This window comes from Ichthyophthirius multifiliis (genome assembly GCF_000220395.1).
Source record: "Ichthyophthirius multifiliis unplaced genomic scaffold scaff_1120509251244, whole genome shotgun sequence".
NCBI classification, from domain to species: Eukaryota; Ciliophora; class Oligohymenophorea; order Hymenostomatida; genus Ichthyophthirius; species Ichthyophthirius multifiliis.
In genome coordinates, this window is record NW_004086063.1 from 87,404 (window position 1) to 106,176 (window position 18,773).

At 16.4% G+C, this 18,773-nt stretch overlaps 3 protein-coding genes across 3 annotated transcripts, besides 15 other annotated features; 1 reads left to right on the top strand and 2 right to left on the bottom strand. All coding sequences in view use genetic code 6, as the record gives it.

Moving 5' to 3' along the window:
* The first annotated feature begins 1,879 nt into the window (after nt 1-1,879).
* Nucleotides 1,880-1,937: a microsatellite.
* Nucleotides 1,938-2,627: 690 nt separating this feature from the next.
* IMG5_167390 (hypothetical protein) lies at nt 2,628-3,207 on the top strand. The gene has a single exon (XM_004030073.1). It carries the CDS (start codon nt 2,691-2,693, stop codon nt 3,078-3,080), a length of 390 nt encoding a protein of 129 aa, XP_004030121.1. The 5' UTR covers nt 2,628-2,690; the 3' UTR covers nt 3,081-3,207.
* A 222-nt stretch (nt 3,208-3,429) lies between these two features.
* On the bottom strand, nt 3,430-4,441 carry IMG5_167400 (hypothetical protein; the record flags this gene model as incomplete). The annotated part of the gene is made up of 3 exons (XM_004030074.1): nt 3,430-3,995; nt 4,119-4,271; nt 4,333-4,441. 3 exons carry the CDS (start codon nt 4,439-4,441, stop codon nt 3,430-3,432), a joined length of 828 nt encoding a protein of 275 aa, XP_004030122.1.
* A 799-nt stretch (nt 4,442-5,240) lies between these two features.
* Nucleotides 5,241-5,275: a microsatellite.
* Nucleotides 5,276-6,346: 1,071 nt separating this feature from the next.
* Nucleotides 6,347-6,387: a microsatellite.
* Nucleotides 6,350-6,387: a microsatellite.
* A 166-nt stretch (nt 6,388-6,553) lies between these two features.
* IMG5_167410 (kinesin motor domain protein) lies at nt 6,554-8,694 on the bottom strand (the record flags this gene model as incomplete). The annotated part of the gene is made up of 4 exons (XM_004030075.1): nt 6,554-6,817; nt 7,493-8,355; nt 8,398-8,469; nt 8,583-8,694. 4 exons carry the CDS (start codon nt 8,692-8,694, stop codon nt 6,554-6,556), a joined length of 1,311 nt encoding a protein of 436 aa, XP_004030123.1.
* Nucleotides 8,695-9,385: 691 nt separating this feature from the next.
* Nucleotides 9,386-9,473: a microsatellite.
* Nucleotides 9,407-9,472: a microsatellite.
* Nucleotides 9,474-9,532: 59 nt separating the features above from the next.
* Nucleotides 9,533-9,622: a microsatellite.
* Nucleotides 9,613-9,651: a microsatellite.
* Nucleotides 9,625-9,655: a microsatellite.
* A 3,056-nt stretch (nt 9,656-12,711) lies between these two features.
* Nucleotides 12,712-12,752: a microsatellite.
* Nucleotides 12,753-13,856: 1,104 nt separating this feature from the next.
* Nucleotides 13,857-13,881: a microsatellite.
* A 678-nt stretch (nt 13,882-14,559) lies between these two features.
* Nucleotides 14,560-14,608: a microsatellite.
* A 118-nt stretch (nt 14,609-14,726) lies between these two features.
* Nucleotides 14,727-14,782: a microsatellite.
* A 3,705-nt stretch (nt 14,783-18,487) lies between these two features.
* Nucleotides 18,488-18,568: a microsatellite.
* Nucleotides 18,524-18,596: a microsatellite.
* Nucleotides 18,597-18,773: the final 177 nt, after the last annotated feature.

Consider the following 18,773-nt stretch of genomic DNA (forward strand, 5'->3'; position numbering starts at 1 on the left):
CCTATAAATATTTTAGATATATTGATTAAAGTGTTTTAAAATTAATAATATAATGTATATCATAATAATAATAAATTAATATAGTATAAACTATTAAAATAATCTCATAAAAATAATATTTAAAATTAATATTTTTTTATATTTATAAATAAATATTATAATTCTTTTTTTCAGAAATCGCATATTACTTTTTTTTACAATTATAATAAGCATAAATAGGTTAATTAAATTAAGAACAAACTAAATTTAAATTTTAAAAAATAATTAAATAAAATTAAGGATATTTAAAAAATTAATTTATTATTAATAAATGGTTAAAAGTTTAGTTAATTTTATGATTTTAAAAATATTAATTAATTTTTAATAAACTTTTAAACCATAATTTTAATATTGTTTAGCTATAATGTATTTCGTTAATAAAAGAAAAAATTCAAAACTAAGATATAAAAGATTATTAATTTATAATAATAAATTATTTATTAGAGAAATTTAATTTATGTGTATTATAATAACTAATACATAATTTAAATTTAGTTGATTGTTTTTCATATTTAATAAAATAAAACTATTTCAATTTTTATTATTATACAGATGTTTTTTTTAGTCATTGTTACATCTTTTGTTTTTTTTAATTAAATGATTTAAATATGTAATAAAATAAAATATTATAAAAATTTAATACACAGCTATCTTTATAATTACTTCTGGGTCTAATTTATAAGTACTTCTTTATGTAATTTATTAATAAAATATAGATAATAAATAAAATCAAATAATAGATTTATAATTTTAATGTTAAAATTTGATTATTATAAATTATAAATTGAATACTTTACAAAAAAATTATGTTTATTTATTATTTGATATTAAATAAATTTTATATATGTATACATTTGTTTTGAAAATTTAAATATATATATATAATTCATTTTACTAATATATTTTAGAAATATTTTATATTTCATTTTTGTCTGGCTTTTATCTAGTTTTCTGTTGTTTGCGCTCTTTTCCAGATGAGGCTTAGTTATTTCGACTGATTCTACATGATTAATATATTATAATTAGTTAAAGTTTGTTTTCTTTCCATATTTAACCCCAACTATATGGTATATATATATTGGCGATTCCTGCTGTGGAACAAGTTTTAAAACTTTATCAATAGTCCGTTCGATGCCAAGGAGAGGAAAAAATATGAAGGCTTATATGCTAATATGCTACTTGACTTTAATTGCGCATATTTTCTGTTAGATAGCTTACAGATTAATATTCCGTTTTTGAGAAACAAGATCTGAAACATAACTCTGCATTTTGCAATTTTGCTTAAATTACTTTACATATTTTAAATTAAGACTACAAGTACATTTAGGGTCAAAATACGTTTTATTTACAATAAATTATAAACTAACAATAATACATATTAATTTATCGAATTTGTACAAATAAAATCTTTTAATAATCTAATTAATTGAATATCAAATAGTATAAAACAATAATTTTAATATTAGAATTATAAAGAATTATAAGATAAATAAATTAGTTTATTAAATAATACATAAATAAATAAAAAAAGAATAAAAAATTATATATAAATTATAAATTTACATTTTGTATAGTAAGATGATGATAAAATTATATAATTATATATGTATATATTTAATATTTTTGCTATCATCTCTAATTTAGTTTTTAATATTTTATTTAAATTTTTTAATAAATTATAAGTAAAAATATAATCATAAGTATATTATTCGAAAAAATATTAAAACTAAAAAAAATTAAAATAATCCTAAAACAACCAACATTGTAAGTACTGCTTTTTATTTCGTTTCAATTTATTAAAATACTATACTTTTTGTAATATATTTTATTCATTAGAAAATTAAAAATAATTTTATATTTTTTTTTTATTTAATAATTATATTTTATATTTTTTTTTTTAAATGATAAGTATTATATTTATAATTCATTTATTTTAAATATCTTTTTCATTTAATTAGTTATCTTCAACTATTAATTTTTAATAAAAAAAATATTTAATATGATTTAATTACTTAATTATAATTTGATTTATATATTTTTTTTGAAAAATTCTATTTTATTTTTTCCTTATTTCATAAAATATTAAACATAAGTATTATTATTTTGTTCTTTTATTTTGGAAAACTTTTCTGCACATTTTTTAACATAATCCTCTGTTATATTATATTTTTTTATTACTTTTTCTAAAATCTAATCAAATGCTTTGAATACTTTTTAATTATCTTTGAAATCTTGCATAAATATAAGAATTTAATCCATGGTTTTCCCCATAATTTCTCCTTAAAATACATCCATTATAGCTAATCCAAAGCTTATTATATGAAACATATTATTAGAAATGAAATGATCCCAAATTTTAACAACTACATTAATTTAAAAGCTATATAAAAAAAGTGTAATAAACCACTTCCAAATCCACATGTAATTTTCAATTCCAATATTTTATAGATGCTTTGCTAAACAAGGTATATCAGTTTCTAATTTTTACTAAAAAATATACATAAAAAAGTGAATTAGTGGAAACTGATCTTCAAAAAAACCCATAAATAAAAATTTTTCTTAATTAAATAGCTAAATAAAAACCCAAAAAGCTTCTTTTTCTTTTCCACCACTTAAAATTAATAAAAAAGCCATAATAAAATTTATTCCTTATGTGTATCCTATACTTGGAATATAGAAAGCAGCATTTTAAAGCATTAACTTTAGCTTTTCAAGCCCTTCACCTTCACAAAAATAAGGATGTTAAGGAAATGTTCTTCTTAAATCTTTATCTATTGCTTATTCGGTTTTTTCTGATATATTTTTTGGATTTTATAATATTTTTTAATAAAAATTTTATTCATCATTAATTACATTTTAAACTTAAAAAAGAGATACTTTCCATATTTCCCATCTTAATTTTGGAGGCACGTTTGCTGAAGATAATTAATAAAATTAAGTTGGTTATTTATGTTTAAAATAATAAATTGCCTTTGATTTTTTAGTTTAATATAAAAAGTTATTTAAATCTGGATAAGATTTTTTTATATATTATTAAATGATATTTTTCCACTAAATTTATTCGTAATTAAACTTTTAATTAGATTTAAACATATAATGCCCTAATTATAATTATTCATTAACCATATTTAATATTTTTTATGAGCTGTTTTCTGAAATTATATCACTTTAAGAATTGAGTCTTTAGTTGGATATAATTTACATTGGCTCAATCGTATCTTTTTTGCTAATATTTGTACATGCACTTCCCATAAGATATAAATTAAATAAACAAGATTTTTATAATTTTTTATTTATAATTAAAAAAAAAAAAATTAAAATAATTTTATAAATTTTAGATAATCAAATAATCGTTTTATTATTATTTTTTAATTTAATTTTTAAATAAAATCATTTTTTCTTTTCATCTTTTATAGCGCCAAAGTCTGTTTGTAATTTTTCTTTTACTTATGCTGATATAGCTTCTACTTATTTTTTAAGAGATTTAACTTTAACGGTTTTTCTTTCTTTTTTAACTTTTGGTGTGTCTGATGTAAGCTTAACATTTTAATCGTCAACAAATTCTTAAGTTTCTTCTTACGTTTCGTCTTATGCCATAAAACTTTGCATATTCATTTCTCTTCTTTATTCTACGTCTCCACTCATTACAACTACCCTTTAATGAATAGATAAATATTTACTTTTATCAAGCTCAATACCATCTGGAAGTAATTATTGAATATCTCCAATTCTTAAAGGTCTTATCTTAGATATATTTTCAGGATCAATTATAATCTTATGAGGGTATATATCATTATAACAATGAACCCAAATGCCTTGCATCTTTAATTACATATCATTACCTCTATTTAGGTCATTATTTTAAAACGTATGTTATATGTAAAAAGGTAAATATAAGCTGTTAGCTCTTCCAACAACATATCTTCTAAATTTAGCATAAACAAGCCACTTTTCTCCTATAAAGTTTAAAATAATTATAATTAGTTAATAAAAAATTACATAAATATTTAAAATTTTAATTAAATCAAAATATATTTTTTTATTTAAATATTACAATATATATATTATATATCTTTTACTTGGATGTTAAAATATGTGATCATAGGTACATCTTATTTCTTAATCATCCGCTTTAAAATAATATGGTTAATTTATATGATGTAAACGCCTTCTTAATGAATATATTTAACTACTTTCTGCTGTTAAATCTACATCTGATATATCTTCATATCCTTTTATATATACTTTTATTTTTTATTTTTTATTTTTATAATTTAGAATAATTTATATTACCTGGACATTTTTTTTCTTTCTTTAGTTTAATTAAAGTATCGCTTTATTTTCTAAATTCAGAGAGTATAATAACCTTTTCTTTTCTTAATACTGCTTAATCTAATGACATTTTACGATATTTTTTATTCATAAGATCTAATATTAATGAATGATTTGGTTACTTATCAACTATTTAATATTTTGTTTCTTAAGGTTGTTAAGTAGAAGTTTAAGTAGCAGGTTAAGAAGGAGCTTTTTCAGCAAAACTCTAAAGAGATTTATATTATATTTAAATTATTCTTTAAATATTATAAATTTATTTCATATTTAGTTATTTTTGTATTAAAACTAATTTTTATATTTATGAATATAATTTCTTAATTTAATTTTAATAAGTAATATTTTTTATTCAAATATAACTACAAGATATTTTAAAATAGTATTATCAAATAAAAATAAAAGCATAACGATTAAAAAATAAAATAATTTTAGTTTTAGTAGATGTATATATTTATTAATCTAGGAAAAAAAAAAACCATCTAATTAAAAACAAAAAATGTATCTAACTTTCGTAAGTCTTTTAAATTTTACATCTATTTTTAATTTTCTTAGTTATTTATTTTTTATAAAATAATGCTGTTAAATTAATTTAATTAAATATTAATTATTATTTTCGTCAAAATATTAAATCACAGCTTATTTTAATCAATATTAATAGTTTAAAGTCATGTCATGGAAAACAATGATATATTAAAAGGAAGTTTGAACAAGCATTATAGTTAGATAAATATACAAAAGGCATAGCTTTTCTTAAAAATGTTCAGAAGAAATAATAAACTCTCATATTCTTTCACTAGTTAATTAAAATATAAATATATATAACAATGGAAAGTTAAATAAAGGAAATTTATCTTCTAGCTTAGAAAGTGATAATATTTATAAAATATATAAAATTTTTAAAATAAAATCTAATTAAATACTTAAAAAAGATTAAAACGAGCAATTATATAATAAAAAAACTTGGTTTAAATTAATCTTTTATTATTGTCCAAAAAAAATATATAAACATATAATATTTTTGTAAAAATTTTAATAAATTAATTGAAAGATTAAGTATTGAAATTTGGGTTTTATTTAAAAGATAATCATAATTTATCCTTATATATAATAATTTATTATTTTTGTACAGTAGAAATGACTAATATAGGATTTGGAGATATAATAAAATAAACTAATGCAGAAAAAATAAAATATACGTTTAAATTAAACTCTTTTTGAATTATAAAAACTTCTTTTAAATTATTCTTAATATTATTTATAAAAACTTATTAGGGATAAACATAATAACTTTTTTTTTCATTCATATATCTTTTAATTTTGCATGTCTATAATTTTTAAATTTATTATGTAAAATCTTTATTTTTTAAAAATAAAGTATTTTTTAAGTATTTATTATAATTTAATTTAAAAAATATAATATAAGCTTTATAATAAATAAAATAATTAAATTTATTTAATTATAAGAAACGAAAAGTTTATTTAATTTTTATATTTTAAGAATATTTTTATTCTTAATGTTTATAAATTTAATTTAGTTGTTATTCATTCATTTTGTCTGATTATAAATTTATATTTTTTTAAATAAACTATTTAGATCTTCCTATCATTTATGGCATATTTTATCAATGAATATTCATTCACTTAATAGAATAGAAAAAATTTTAATGAATTTAAAAAAGTAAAATGAATTTTTTTAAAAATTTTTGCTGAAATTAATTCTTAAATGACCAAGTATTAAGTTAGATTTGTAAAACAAATAGCAAAAATATATAGAATATATTAATAGTGAAGGTTTAAATAAATAGAAATAATCTGAATAAAGTTTAGAACGCCTTTACAAATTTTTAAAAGAGGAAATTCTTAAAGAGGTGTTATTAAAGGAGAAGTAGAACTTTTTAAAAAGTAAGATATAATAAGTCATACTAAATAATTCGAAGAAAATAATAATAATATATATTTTAAAAAAATTAATATTTATAAAATTAAAATAAAAAATATAAAATAAAATAATAAAATTTCAATATCGTTTAACTCCACTTTGTGGTCTTCTAGAATTTTTCTTTGCACTTTTAATTCTAACTCTAGGCTACTAAAGTGCACTTTCCTTATTGATTAATTCAGGATTTTAATATAGACAATAGGCATTTTTTCATTTGCCATCATTGCTAGTTCTTCTTCATCCTCATTAAGCGCAACATTTATAGTTTCTTAAACTTTAGGAGTAATTTGTCTTTTGATAATCTTCACTAATTCTTTCAGATATTTCTAAATCAAGTGTTAAAATATTATCTGTTCTATATCTAGGATTACTATCTCCAAGATTTATAGCCATTCTTGATGCTTCACAAAGAGGTCTTTTAAATCCAAATGCTGATTGAGGCTTTTTTTAAATCATATCTTTATGGGTTGAATCTTTAATAATCCAATCATCTAATTCTTCAGAAAACTATAATTTATTTTCTAGTTTTTTACTTCATTTATAGGAATAAAATATTATGTAATAACATCTATTAATTTTAATTCCTTAATATAATTTCTATTTTCTTCTAGAAGAATTTCTTTTTCACGGTTCCTTTCTTCGTGGATTTCATTTTTTATTCTCTAAGTTTTTAATTTTTCAACTAAACTATTCAACTTTTTTGTCTTTACTTCTATTTCTTCTTATTATGTTTAATATTTATCTTAATAATCTATTTAAATTGCTCTTTTTTTTCTAATTCTTCTTTTAAACGCCTTTCCGTTTATTATCTTTCTTCCAATTCTAATTAAGCTTAAATTAGTTGTTTTTCTTTAATTCTTTATTATTCTTTATATTTATCTCCTTATAATAATTTTTATTCCATTTCTTTAATTTAAGTTACAAGTTATTCTTAATCTTCTTTAATTTTTTTTCTTAATCTTCTTTTTCACGTATTTACTTTAATAATCTTTCCTTTTATTCACGTTACATTTGAATTTCTCTTTCCATTTTATCTCTTTCTTAACCAACTTTCATTTTTAATTACTCACATTCTTTTTATAATTATTCTTCTATTTCTTTTATTTTCTCTTCATCATGTATTTTTACTACTTTTTCAACCTAAATTAAATATATAAAAACAATAAAGTAAAATAAAAATACTTCAATAATTTTTTGTAATTTTCCATCAGCTCCAATCTTAACATTTCCTCCAACTTTTTTGCTTAACTCTTCTTTTAATCTAGTAATTTCTTCTTAATATTCTCTTATCATCGCATCCTTAGGATCTTCATTGATTTTGGGTTTATTTTTTATACTTTTTGCTCTATTAGCATACCTTAGAGTACTAATAGTTTCATCATAATTATAGTCTACAGGTCCAATATTTGCAATCATAACTGTTTTAGTATTTCCTCCTAATGAATCTTAAAGAAGTCTAGTTAATTTAGAATCTCTATAAGGAATATAAGGTTTATTATCAACCAATGCTGATATAACATTACCTAAAGTAGAAAGGGATTAATTAATATTAATAGCTTCCTTAAACCTATCACCAGTAGCCTATGTTTTAGATTGCCTTTCAGAACCTGCAAGATCTACAAGATTTAACTTACCAACCCTAATATGTTATTAACCATCCACAGTTTCACACATTTCAACAGTAATCATGAATAAAGAATGCGATCTAGAAGATCCTTCATTCATATTTGTAGCTCCAACAGCCCTATTTTATCTACCTAGTTCTAATTTATCTTTCATTTCTTAAGGATTTTAAATTATGAATGAAGAAAGATCTTTTACATAAACTCCAGAGTCTTAGTTTTCATGAAGCTAGAGTTTATTTTTGGCATTTTTTGATAATAAATCTCGAATTTCTTCGTTGTATAATTCAAGAAAAGACACTCGAACTAAAAATTGTTTCGATGGAGAACCTTCTATTACCCTATATACATGCTCAAAAGCACGAGGTATAATACCTCTTTAATCTGGTGGATCAGCTCTTCCTTCCATTGTATGTGTTTTTCCTATTTTTTAATTTATTTATTTTATTGATATAAATATTTTACCTGTTCCTGTTTAACCATAAGCGAATATAGTACCATTATAACCCTCTAAAACTGATTCAACTATCGGAAGTGCTGTTTAATTAAATACCAAATCTTATGCACACTTTGGATGAATTACAATATCAAAAGTAAAAGTTTTTCTTGTTCATTTGCTTCACCTTTTGGGTTATTAACTTATATTTCACCTCTTTCAGGATACATCTTTACTATTTCTTAACGATTGTCTTATTGCTCTTTCTGTGAAATTGGACGACATCTTATGGCTACTTTTACACACTCTTCTTTTCTTGCTTTCATTATATTTAATTATTTTGACAGTAAAAAATATATTTATCAAAACAAATATTATTTTAAAAGAAATTTTTTTTTAAATTAAATAAATAATATATTTAATTTTGATTTATATACAAATTATAAAACTATATAAATTGTTTATAATATATTTTATTATTAAATATAAAATTTATATTTAAAAAGAAATCATTAAAATTCATTAAATTTGTTATCCTTTTATAACTTTAACTCATTATTAATACTTTTTATTTGTATATAATAATGAATTTTATATATTTAAATAATATTTTGTTTATTAGCTAAAATTTATATAAAATTATGCTATATTTATTATTTTATGTATTAAATGCTATATTGTTATGATAACAATTAATGAAATTTTAATCATAAATTTAATAGACTTTTATTAATTTGATAACCTTTATAATTATAAAAGTTTAATAAATTAAAAATAGAAATTTAATATTTTTAATAAAAAACATAATAAAAAGTAAAAAATTAAAATCTAATTTATAATTTAAAATAAAAAAAAAAAAAAAAATTATAAAAAAAGAATGGATAATTGCGATAAAAAAAAAGTAGTGCATAAAAAAAAAAAAACTAATAATAGCATAATACTGTTAAATATGATAAAAAAACAGCCTAAATAAAAAATTGTAAATTAAATTATGCAAAAAAAAAAAAATATGCAAAAATATTAAATAAATATTATAATTATATATTATATATTATATATTATTATATATTTATATAAATATAAATATATAAATATATATATATAATTTTTTTATAATATTTATTTTTATTAAAAATTAATAATACATTTTTATTCCTTATAGTATTTTTATTATATTTTTATTTATATCTTTTTATATTATTTATTTTATTTTATCATTTTTTTTATTTTCTTTTTTTTATTTTTTTTAATTTAAATAATTTTAATTTTTTTAATTTTAATTTTTTTTTTTTTATTTAAAATAGATATAAAATTTTATATTTTTTTTATATAGTTATTATAAATCATGCTTTAAAAGTTGAAAAAGATTTAATTCTTCTAATAAAATTAAAATAAAATTTAATTATAAAAAAAGAATTATTTAATAAAATTAAATAATGCTTTTATAAAGTAAATGTATGATAAAGTTAAAAACCATTAATTATTATTAACATAAATAAAATTAAATTTGAATAATAATAAAAATATAATAAGTTTAATTAATAAAAGTAAAATTTATAAACTATATAATTGTAATTTTATTATTATTATTTTTAGTTGATTATACTATATAAGAAGAAAATTAACAAAAATAAAATATGGGAATCAAATAATAAACATTTATAAATGAAATATAAAAAGCATTCAGTTATTAAGGAAGTTTTTATACACAAAAAAAATAAAATGAAATTTAATACTAATAACAAATTCAAATAGTGCAAAAAATTATATAAATGCCTTTAAATGAACAGTTTTATTAAATTGAATCTTTTAAAAAGTTCAAACAAAATTAATAAAAAAGGGATAATCCTATAATTAAATATTATGGAATAATAATTTTAAACTGAATAAATCAAAATGAAATTAGAAAAATTAAAATAACAAAAATTATTACAAAAATAGACTATTAATAATAATAACTTTACTAGTATAGAAAAAAATTATTCAAATTTAAAATCTATTTATAAATTAAAATAAGAAAAGCAATAGTTTTTAGAATATTTAAATAAACTTATTAAAAAAAATAAAAATTACAAAATTATTTTATCCTCTTGTATTTGTATTTGAAATTAAGTTTATATAAAAGCCAATATATAAAAATGTTACGATATTGAGAGTCTAAAAAATGAAAGCAATCTTAACTTTGAAGATGTATTATAAATTATTTAAGAATAAGATAATTTTATCAAGTAAAAAGTTAGTTAAGATAAGTTTATTTAATATTAATAAGGAAAAATATATCTGGATAAAGAAGCAAATTGATATTATAATTATATTATTATTAACATTTTTGAATATTTTTATTTTTTAAATCTAATAATGAGTTAATTGATAATAAAATTTACAATTTTTATATTAAAAATATTAATTTTTAATAAAATAAATATATATTTTTTTTTTTTTTAATAAAAAATTAAAATCTAATTTTTATAAAATTAATTATTTAATCAATATAAAATATATATTTAATCAAACAATAAACTCTTAAATACTTGTTTTTAATAAAAATGCAAAAGAAATTTAGCTTATCCAGAATTAGATAGAACATATGATATTATAAACAAACAAAAAATCAATAATAAATAAGAAAAGACTAAAAAAATATATATTTATTAAACTATGTAATTTGTTAAAGAGAAAAAATAATAAGGATAACTTTAGAGAAGTATATATTAATATATATAGTAAATTCAAAATTAATTTTTTTATAATGAAACAAATAAGAAGAATAATCAATTTAAGATAAAAATTAAATGAATTTATTGAATAGTAAAAAGGAAAAATAGAACAATCTAAAATGTATTATAATATATAATAAAAATAACATTTACGCTTTAAATTAATTATTAATTCAAACAGAATAATGCATTAATAGCATTAATTTAAAATTAAAATAAAGAAATTAATCATAATCTATTACATTTTATTTAATTAATATATGATTAATGCAACACACAATTGTATCATAAAAAAAATATATTAAAGACAACTATTAAATTTATTAAATAATACAAGAAGAAATACATTTATAACTATTAATTTTGTTAATATGCAAAAATTCTTATAATAAACCTTCTTACCTTATCCAAAAAAAAAAATGTCTAAAATTAAAGTATTTTAAACCAATGAAAATCTAATTGACAAATTTTAATATTTATTAAATTTGGAAAAAAATGCAATTTATATTTTTTTTATACTTATTAAGGGTTTTAGGCATTAGATGTTTGTTTTTTTAAGATAAATAGCTAGAAATATAATATATATTTAATTATGCTTCTAAATAAAGAGAAAAAAAGAGATTGATTATAACGCGTAAGTAAATTAAAAGAATAAAATGAAAAAAAATTAAATTTCAATACTTAGCGAAAATTTTTATTATATCAAATAAAATAAATTTTAAAACCTTAAAAAAATTATGAAATTAGTTTGAAGATATGAACAATTAAAGACAATAGATAGATTGTAGAAGTAAGTTTAAAATTTAATTTTTAAATCAGAAAAAGTAGTTTAAGAAACTATGACTGTAGTAGGAAAGCAAATAATAAAATAAATTACCATTAAATATTAAGAAATATTAGCTGTATTTGCACATATCTTTGTTTTATTTTTTTTATAAAAGAGAAAAAATACTATATTTACTTCTAATCAAAAAAAAAACTATTTATTATTAGTATATGTATGTAACTTTTTTTTTTATTTTAATTCACAAATAAATCAATCTAATAAAAAAATTAAAAATACTTATATATATATTATAATATAAGAAACTGCTATTAAATAAAAATTAAACCATCCGAATTTAATTAAAGGTTAATTTTTGATAATCAAAAGATTAATTTTTTCCTTTTTTACTAACAGGTAAATTACTAGAAAAATAAAATAATACAATTTATAGATAGGCAGATTAAACTTTGTTCAAAAATTAGTATATTTTAAGTATGAATATTTAAACATTATATAGAAGAAAAAAATTATAATTTAAATAAAAGTTATAAAATTAAAAATAAATTTCTAAATTTATTATTAATTAAATTCCTTCATAATAATTGACTAGAAGACTATTTAAAGTAAAGTCATGCTAAACTCAAATTTTAGAAAACTAATAATTTAATTCTTATTTAGAATAAATTAAATATTCAGTAGAGTTAAATATACAATTTAATTAAAAAAACTCAACATATATAACTTATTATAATGTTTTTTTTTAAAAAAAAATTATCCATTTTTAATTCTTTTATTTTATTTTTTAGTTAATTGTATATAGAAAAATAAAATAAACATCAGAGAAAAAGATAATTTAAAAGATTTATTATATTTATTATTTATATTATTTATTTATTTTTTAAATATTTATCAAATTTAATTATAAAATTATTTTAAAATATCTTTTATAATAATAATTGAATTTTTAATAAATATTTAATTATGTTTTTTATTATAATTATATATTTAAAAAATATATCAATAGAATTTTTTTGTACTATCAGCTTACTTTTTTAAATTAATAAATTATATATCTTTGATTTATAAATTAAAAAAAATATATAAAAATAAAAAGATACTAAATATATTACTTAAATTTAATAATATAATAAAAAAAATAAAATCATTTAAAAAAATATTTTAATGATATTAATGATTATTTTGAAATTTTATTTCAAAATGTTCTCTTCCAATTAATATATTTATGAGGATTGATTCTTTCTAACCCCTATAAAGCAAGTTTTATATTTGATTTTTCTTAATAAATATATCTGATTCCATAATCTGCCTAAGTTTCGCAAGAAAATTATTCCCAAGCTTTATGTAATCCTTTTGAATTGCAAGATGGTTCAGTAAAATATATACTAACAGTAAAAGCAATCATAATACAATATACAACAACATAGTCAAGTTTAAATTTAGGAATACTTTATTTAATAATATGATATCTATAGAAAGTTTCTAAAGCCCTAGTTAATAAAAATAAAGCCCAAATGCTTCTATTTTATTTTTCCCGAACCCATAAACTTAAAAAGCCAGCAATAAATCCACTAAAGAACCATAATTTTCCATTATCTTTTTTATATATTTTACGATACTAACAAATCAAAAATTTCATTATAAATGAATATAAAGCTGGAAAGGTTGCAAAGCGTAAGTTTTTCTTAGAGATTAAGGCATAAAATAACATAAATGGATCCTTTTTCACTTCCTTAAATTTTGTTAATAATACTACTATATCTATCAATGCTGTTACAGAATATCCCATTAAAAATGATTTTATTGTTAGTTTTAATATGTTTTAAGTGCATCCTTCTTCATGTTTACAGAAAGCTGTTTTTGTATTATAAGGAAAAAAATTATTTATATATTCAAGAATTAAAAGCTCTAAATTTGCTGATAAATCCTTCGAATTTTACTATTGTTTTGACTTCTATTATTTTTAGAGATGCTCTATTTTATCCATTTTTTTATTTTATTTTTTATTTTATATATCAATTTTTTTGTTTTTAAATTAAAATTTGTATTTAAATAATTTATTTCAATAATAAAAATAAATTTTTTATTAATTATTTAAAAACTTAATATATTAAAGTTCTATTATTACTTATTTTTTAATATTTTTTTTTGATAATTAAAAATAATCATTGATGCAATTATTTTGTTTATGCATTTTCAATTATATTATTAAGCCATTTTAAAGACTTCGTCTTTTGATTACTAAATACAATATTGTCAGTTTTTGATGATATAAAATAAAACCGGAAAATTATTTGGTTACCTTATACTTAGCCAGTGTTTAAGCACTTGTTGTATTTCATAATTATATTTATATTTATATTTTACTTTTAAATATAAAAATCTATTTTTTTATTGTATTTTATAAATATACTTATGATTTTTTAATCATGAACAAATAATTTTTTTATTTATTTAAAAAAATTTTAATACAATTAAAATTATTTTATATGATATATAGATTAAAGATGCTATTAATTATAAATGAAAAAATTATCTAAAATAATATAATATAATAAGTTAATGATTTTAAATTTTATTCTTTAATTTTTTATTATTATATATGAAATATAATAATAAAAATTTATTTTTTTCTAAAATTTACATTTATACATTTAAGATTAAATTTATAATTATTCAAATATTAATTGGATATATTTTAATTTATATAATTTTATATACATTTTATTTTTATAATTTACGATAATTTAATTTCAAATATATATATTTATTCAATATTATACGTTATTTATTGAGTTTAGTTAATTCATTTTAGAGAAATCAAATATGATATAATAAAGTAAACTCTATAAATAAAATATTTACTATATATATTTAATATATGATGTTTAAAAGATATATTAATTATATATTATTAACTATTTCTATAATTTTAACTTTTATATAAGTTATTTTTCTATATAATATATGAAAAAAGATAAAATAAATGATATATGTTTAAATATAATAAATAAAAGAACTTTTTAAGTATTAAGCATATTTTTATTTTTAAAGGAATTTAATTAAATAAAAAAATTCTACTAAATATGGAATACTTATCTATAATTTAATAAAGTTATAATATAATAATTAGTAATTTATCTAAATATTTCTCTAAATTTAATTTTAAAAAAATTATTTTACTTTTTATTTATTGGACTTAATAATTATTTTAAATCTTGTATTTATATATATATATTCCGTGTTTTCATTTTATAATATTATATTTTTTTATACTTTAAAAATACATAAATAATTATTTTTATATTTTAAAATCTTGAATTAAATAATACATAATTCAGAATAATATAAAAATAATTAAATATAATAATAGTATATTATTTTTCATACACAATTTAATATATATACTTTATATTATCTTTTAATTAAAAATAATTTTATTAATATATAATTAAATTCTTTTATTTTTATTATTGTAAAATTTCAAGTATATTGTTTAAAAACATAATAAATTAAATTTTCTATAAATAATAAAAAATGTATTTTATTTTTACATATATGAAAGTATTTTTTTTTAAAGTAATTATTATATTATATTTATAGATTTTTTATTTTATATGTAATTTTAAAACTCTATCAATAAAAAAAAGACCGTTATCTATTTTTCTTACATTAAAAAAATACAGAAAAAATTATATCAAGTTATTATATTTTTAAGAAATATATATACATCATAATTAATTATTTTATAAATTTTCTTTTTTAATCTTTTATAGAAATTCGAATAAATAAATATACTTTTTTTTAAAAAAAATGTCATATAATTTAGATAAAAAATTAACCCTTCCAGTAATAGATTACAAAACTTTAAAGAAAGAAGATTCTGAAAATTATAATTTTATAAAAGAACAAAAAAAGCCAAGATAATCAACTAAAGAAATATAAATAATAGATACAGTATTTAAAATTATATTATAAATTTTTAAAAGATTTATAATTAAAACAAGTAAGATTTATAGGCACAAATTTTAAATTTAAAAAAAGAATTAGATTAAAGAAATTAAAGTATCATTTAAATGCAAAGAAACTTTGAGAGCTTAAGCTTACTGCTAAAAAATGAAAAATCTGAAAATCAAAGACTTAAAAATGAAACATAACAATCAAGAGATTAAAATATAAACTATACTATACAAATAAAAGATTTGGAATAATAAATATTAAATTTATAAAATATAAATTAGAAAAAGTAATTAGAAAATGAAAATTCTATAAACAAATTGTCTTAAATGAACAGGCTTACATTAGATTTATAAACAGCTTAAAAAAAAAATTAAGAATTAGAAAAAATAGTAGAATAAAAGACAATTTAAATAATAGACTTAAATGCTTAAATTAAAGAATATAACACCCAATTTATTAGATTTCAATAAACGGAAAAAAACTTAGGAAAACAATTTTAAAATTTGAGTGAATAAAATTCATAACTAGAGAATCAAATAAAAAATTTAAATGTAAATTTAAAAAATAAATATTTAAAAAATATAATTATTTTATCCAATGTTTAATATAATTTTATTAAGTTAATAATAAATGAAAATTATAATTAAAACAAAATTTAATATAACATATAAAATATTATTCTAATTAGTTTAATATTATTTTATTAATAATTAATTAACTTTTTCGTATTTTTTTTTTGAAATTATATGAATTAAATCATTTGAATAAAATAAACTTCTTCTTTTTTTAAAAAAATAAATAAATATTATTTATATAATAAATATTTTTTAGAAATATACTAAATTTTTAATAAATAGGATGAAAAAACATAAAATTAAAATGAAATTTAAAATTTAAATCAAAATATTGATATTTTATATAAAAAACTGAACTAAATATAAACGAATAATAATGATGAACAAGAATTAAAAGATAATTTTATTTCTTAAGAAAAAAATCTTAAAAAAGAAATTTAATAGCTTAAATAAAATTAAGCAGATCTTTTAATATAATTAAAAAAATTAGAAAATGTGCATGATAGTTAATAAACATTATTAAAATTAAAAACATCGACTGAATAATCATAAAAATAAGAAATTTAAAATCTTAAGCAACAAATAAAAGATTCCTAAGTATAATAATATATCTATAATAATATTGTATCAAAAATTTATTAATAAAAGAATATAACTTTAATTAAAATTTTACATACTCTTTAATTTTTTTAAAACAAAAATAAAGATATTTATAAAATTTAATTTCAAAGTAATATTCTTTTGTAAATATATATTTTATTTTTGAGGGGGGGGGGGGGAATATGCATGAATATTTTTATTTGAAACTTTTTTTTTTAAAAAAAAATAGGATTAAATAGAATAATTAAAAGAATAATAATAAAATTGTAAATGCCTACAATATTCGAATCTAATAGATAATTTCGAAAGAATGAAAAAAATATGTTAAGATGATATAATATTAATGTCTAAATTTGAGTAAATTAATAATCAAGAGATTTGTAAATAATTAAAACAAAACTGCAAAATCTTATCAAATGAAATTGAAGAACTTAATTTTAAGCTTAAAACAGCCAACTAAGATATTGAAAAACTAATAAGTCAGAAAAATGAATTAGTATCTTAAAAAAATAAATTAATACAAGAGTTAGAAAGTAAACTTTAATTAAAAGAAAATGAATTAGATACATTAAAAATAAAATTTTATTAAAGCTCTTCTGTTTAAGACACATTTAAATAAGAAAAATAAAATTTTAATTATTTATTACAATAAAAAGATTAAATTATTATAAGATTAGAATAAGAATTAAATGAAAATTAATTCTAGACATAAAATATATAATTATAATATAATATTTTATAAAATAAAAATAAATAATTAGATTAATAATATAGCGAAATTTAAAATCAACTGCAATAATGTTAAAGTGAAAATTAAAATCTTTAGAATTAGTATAATTTATTAAATGATTCAGAAACTAAAAATTAATAAGATCATTAAAACATGAAAAATTAAATTTCTTAACTAAAATTAAGAATGTAATAGGCTAATGAAAATGCATAATCTTTAGATGAAAGTCATAACTAAGTATAAAACTTATTATTAAAAAAAGATAAAGAATTAAATGAATTAAAAATAATAAATGAAGAAAAGTAAAATTTACTTGAAAATGGCAATAAAAATTTATAAAATCTTTAAGATTAATTAAATAAAATTTAAAAAGAAGTAGAATATATATATGTATATTTTTATATAATTCTCTTTTTAGAATTAATCATAATAAGAATAAATTTAAAAACAATAAAGTGAAAATTAAAGTAATGAAATAATAAATAAATAAAATAATATATGTTTATTAATTATAAATTAAAATTTTAGTTGTTTAAAGTTAACTTTATAAGTGTTAATTAGATGTCAAGATACTTTAATAGAAGTTAGCATCTTCTGAATAAACAATTTAAGAACTAGTAATTGCAATATTTTTCAATTTAATTAATTAAAATATTATTTTAAATAGAATCCTTAAAAGATGAAATAATAAATAGAAGATCAAAAAGGAAGAGAGTAAATAATGCAGAGTACTATAGCTAAAATTACAAATGCTATTGTAAAATTTATAAATAAATAGATATTGAAAATTATATATATATATATATATATATATTTATTTATTTATATATATATACATATATATATATATATCTATAAATATTATTTTCTTTCAATTAATTATTTTATAATCTAAAGTAAGCAGCAGAAATTTAATTTTCTTGTAATTATTGTATGGAGACATTATAAGAACCTTTAACATGTATCCCATGTGGCCATAATTATTGTACCAAATGTGATAAAGGTTATTAAGATTATTGTGTAGAATGCAAAAAAAAAG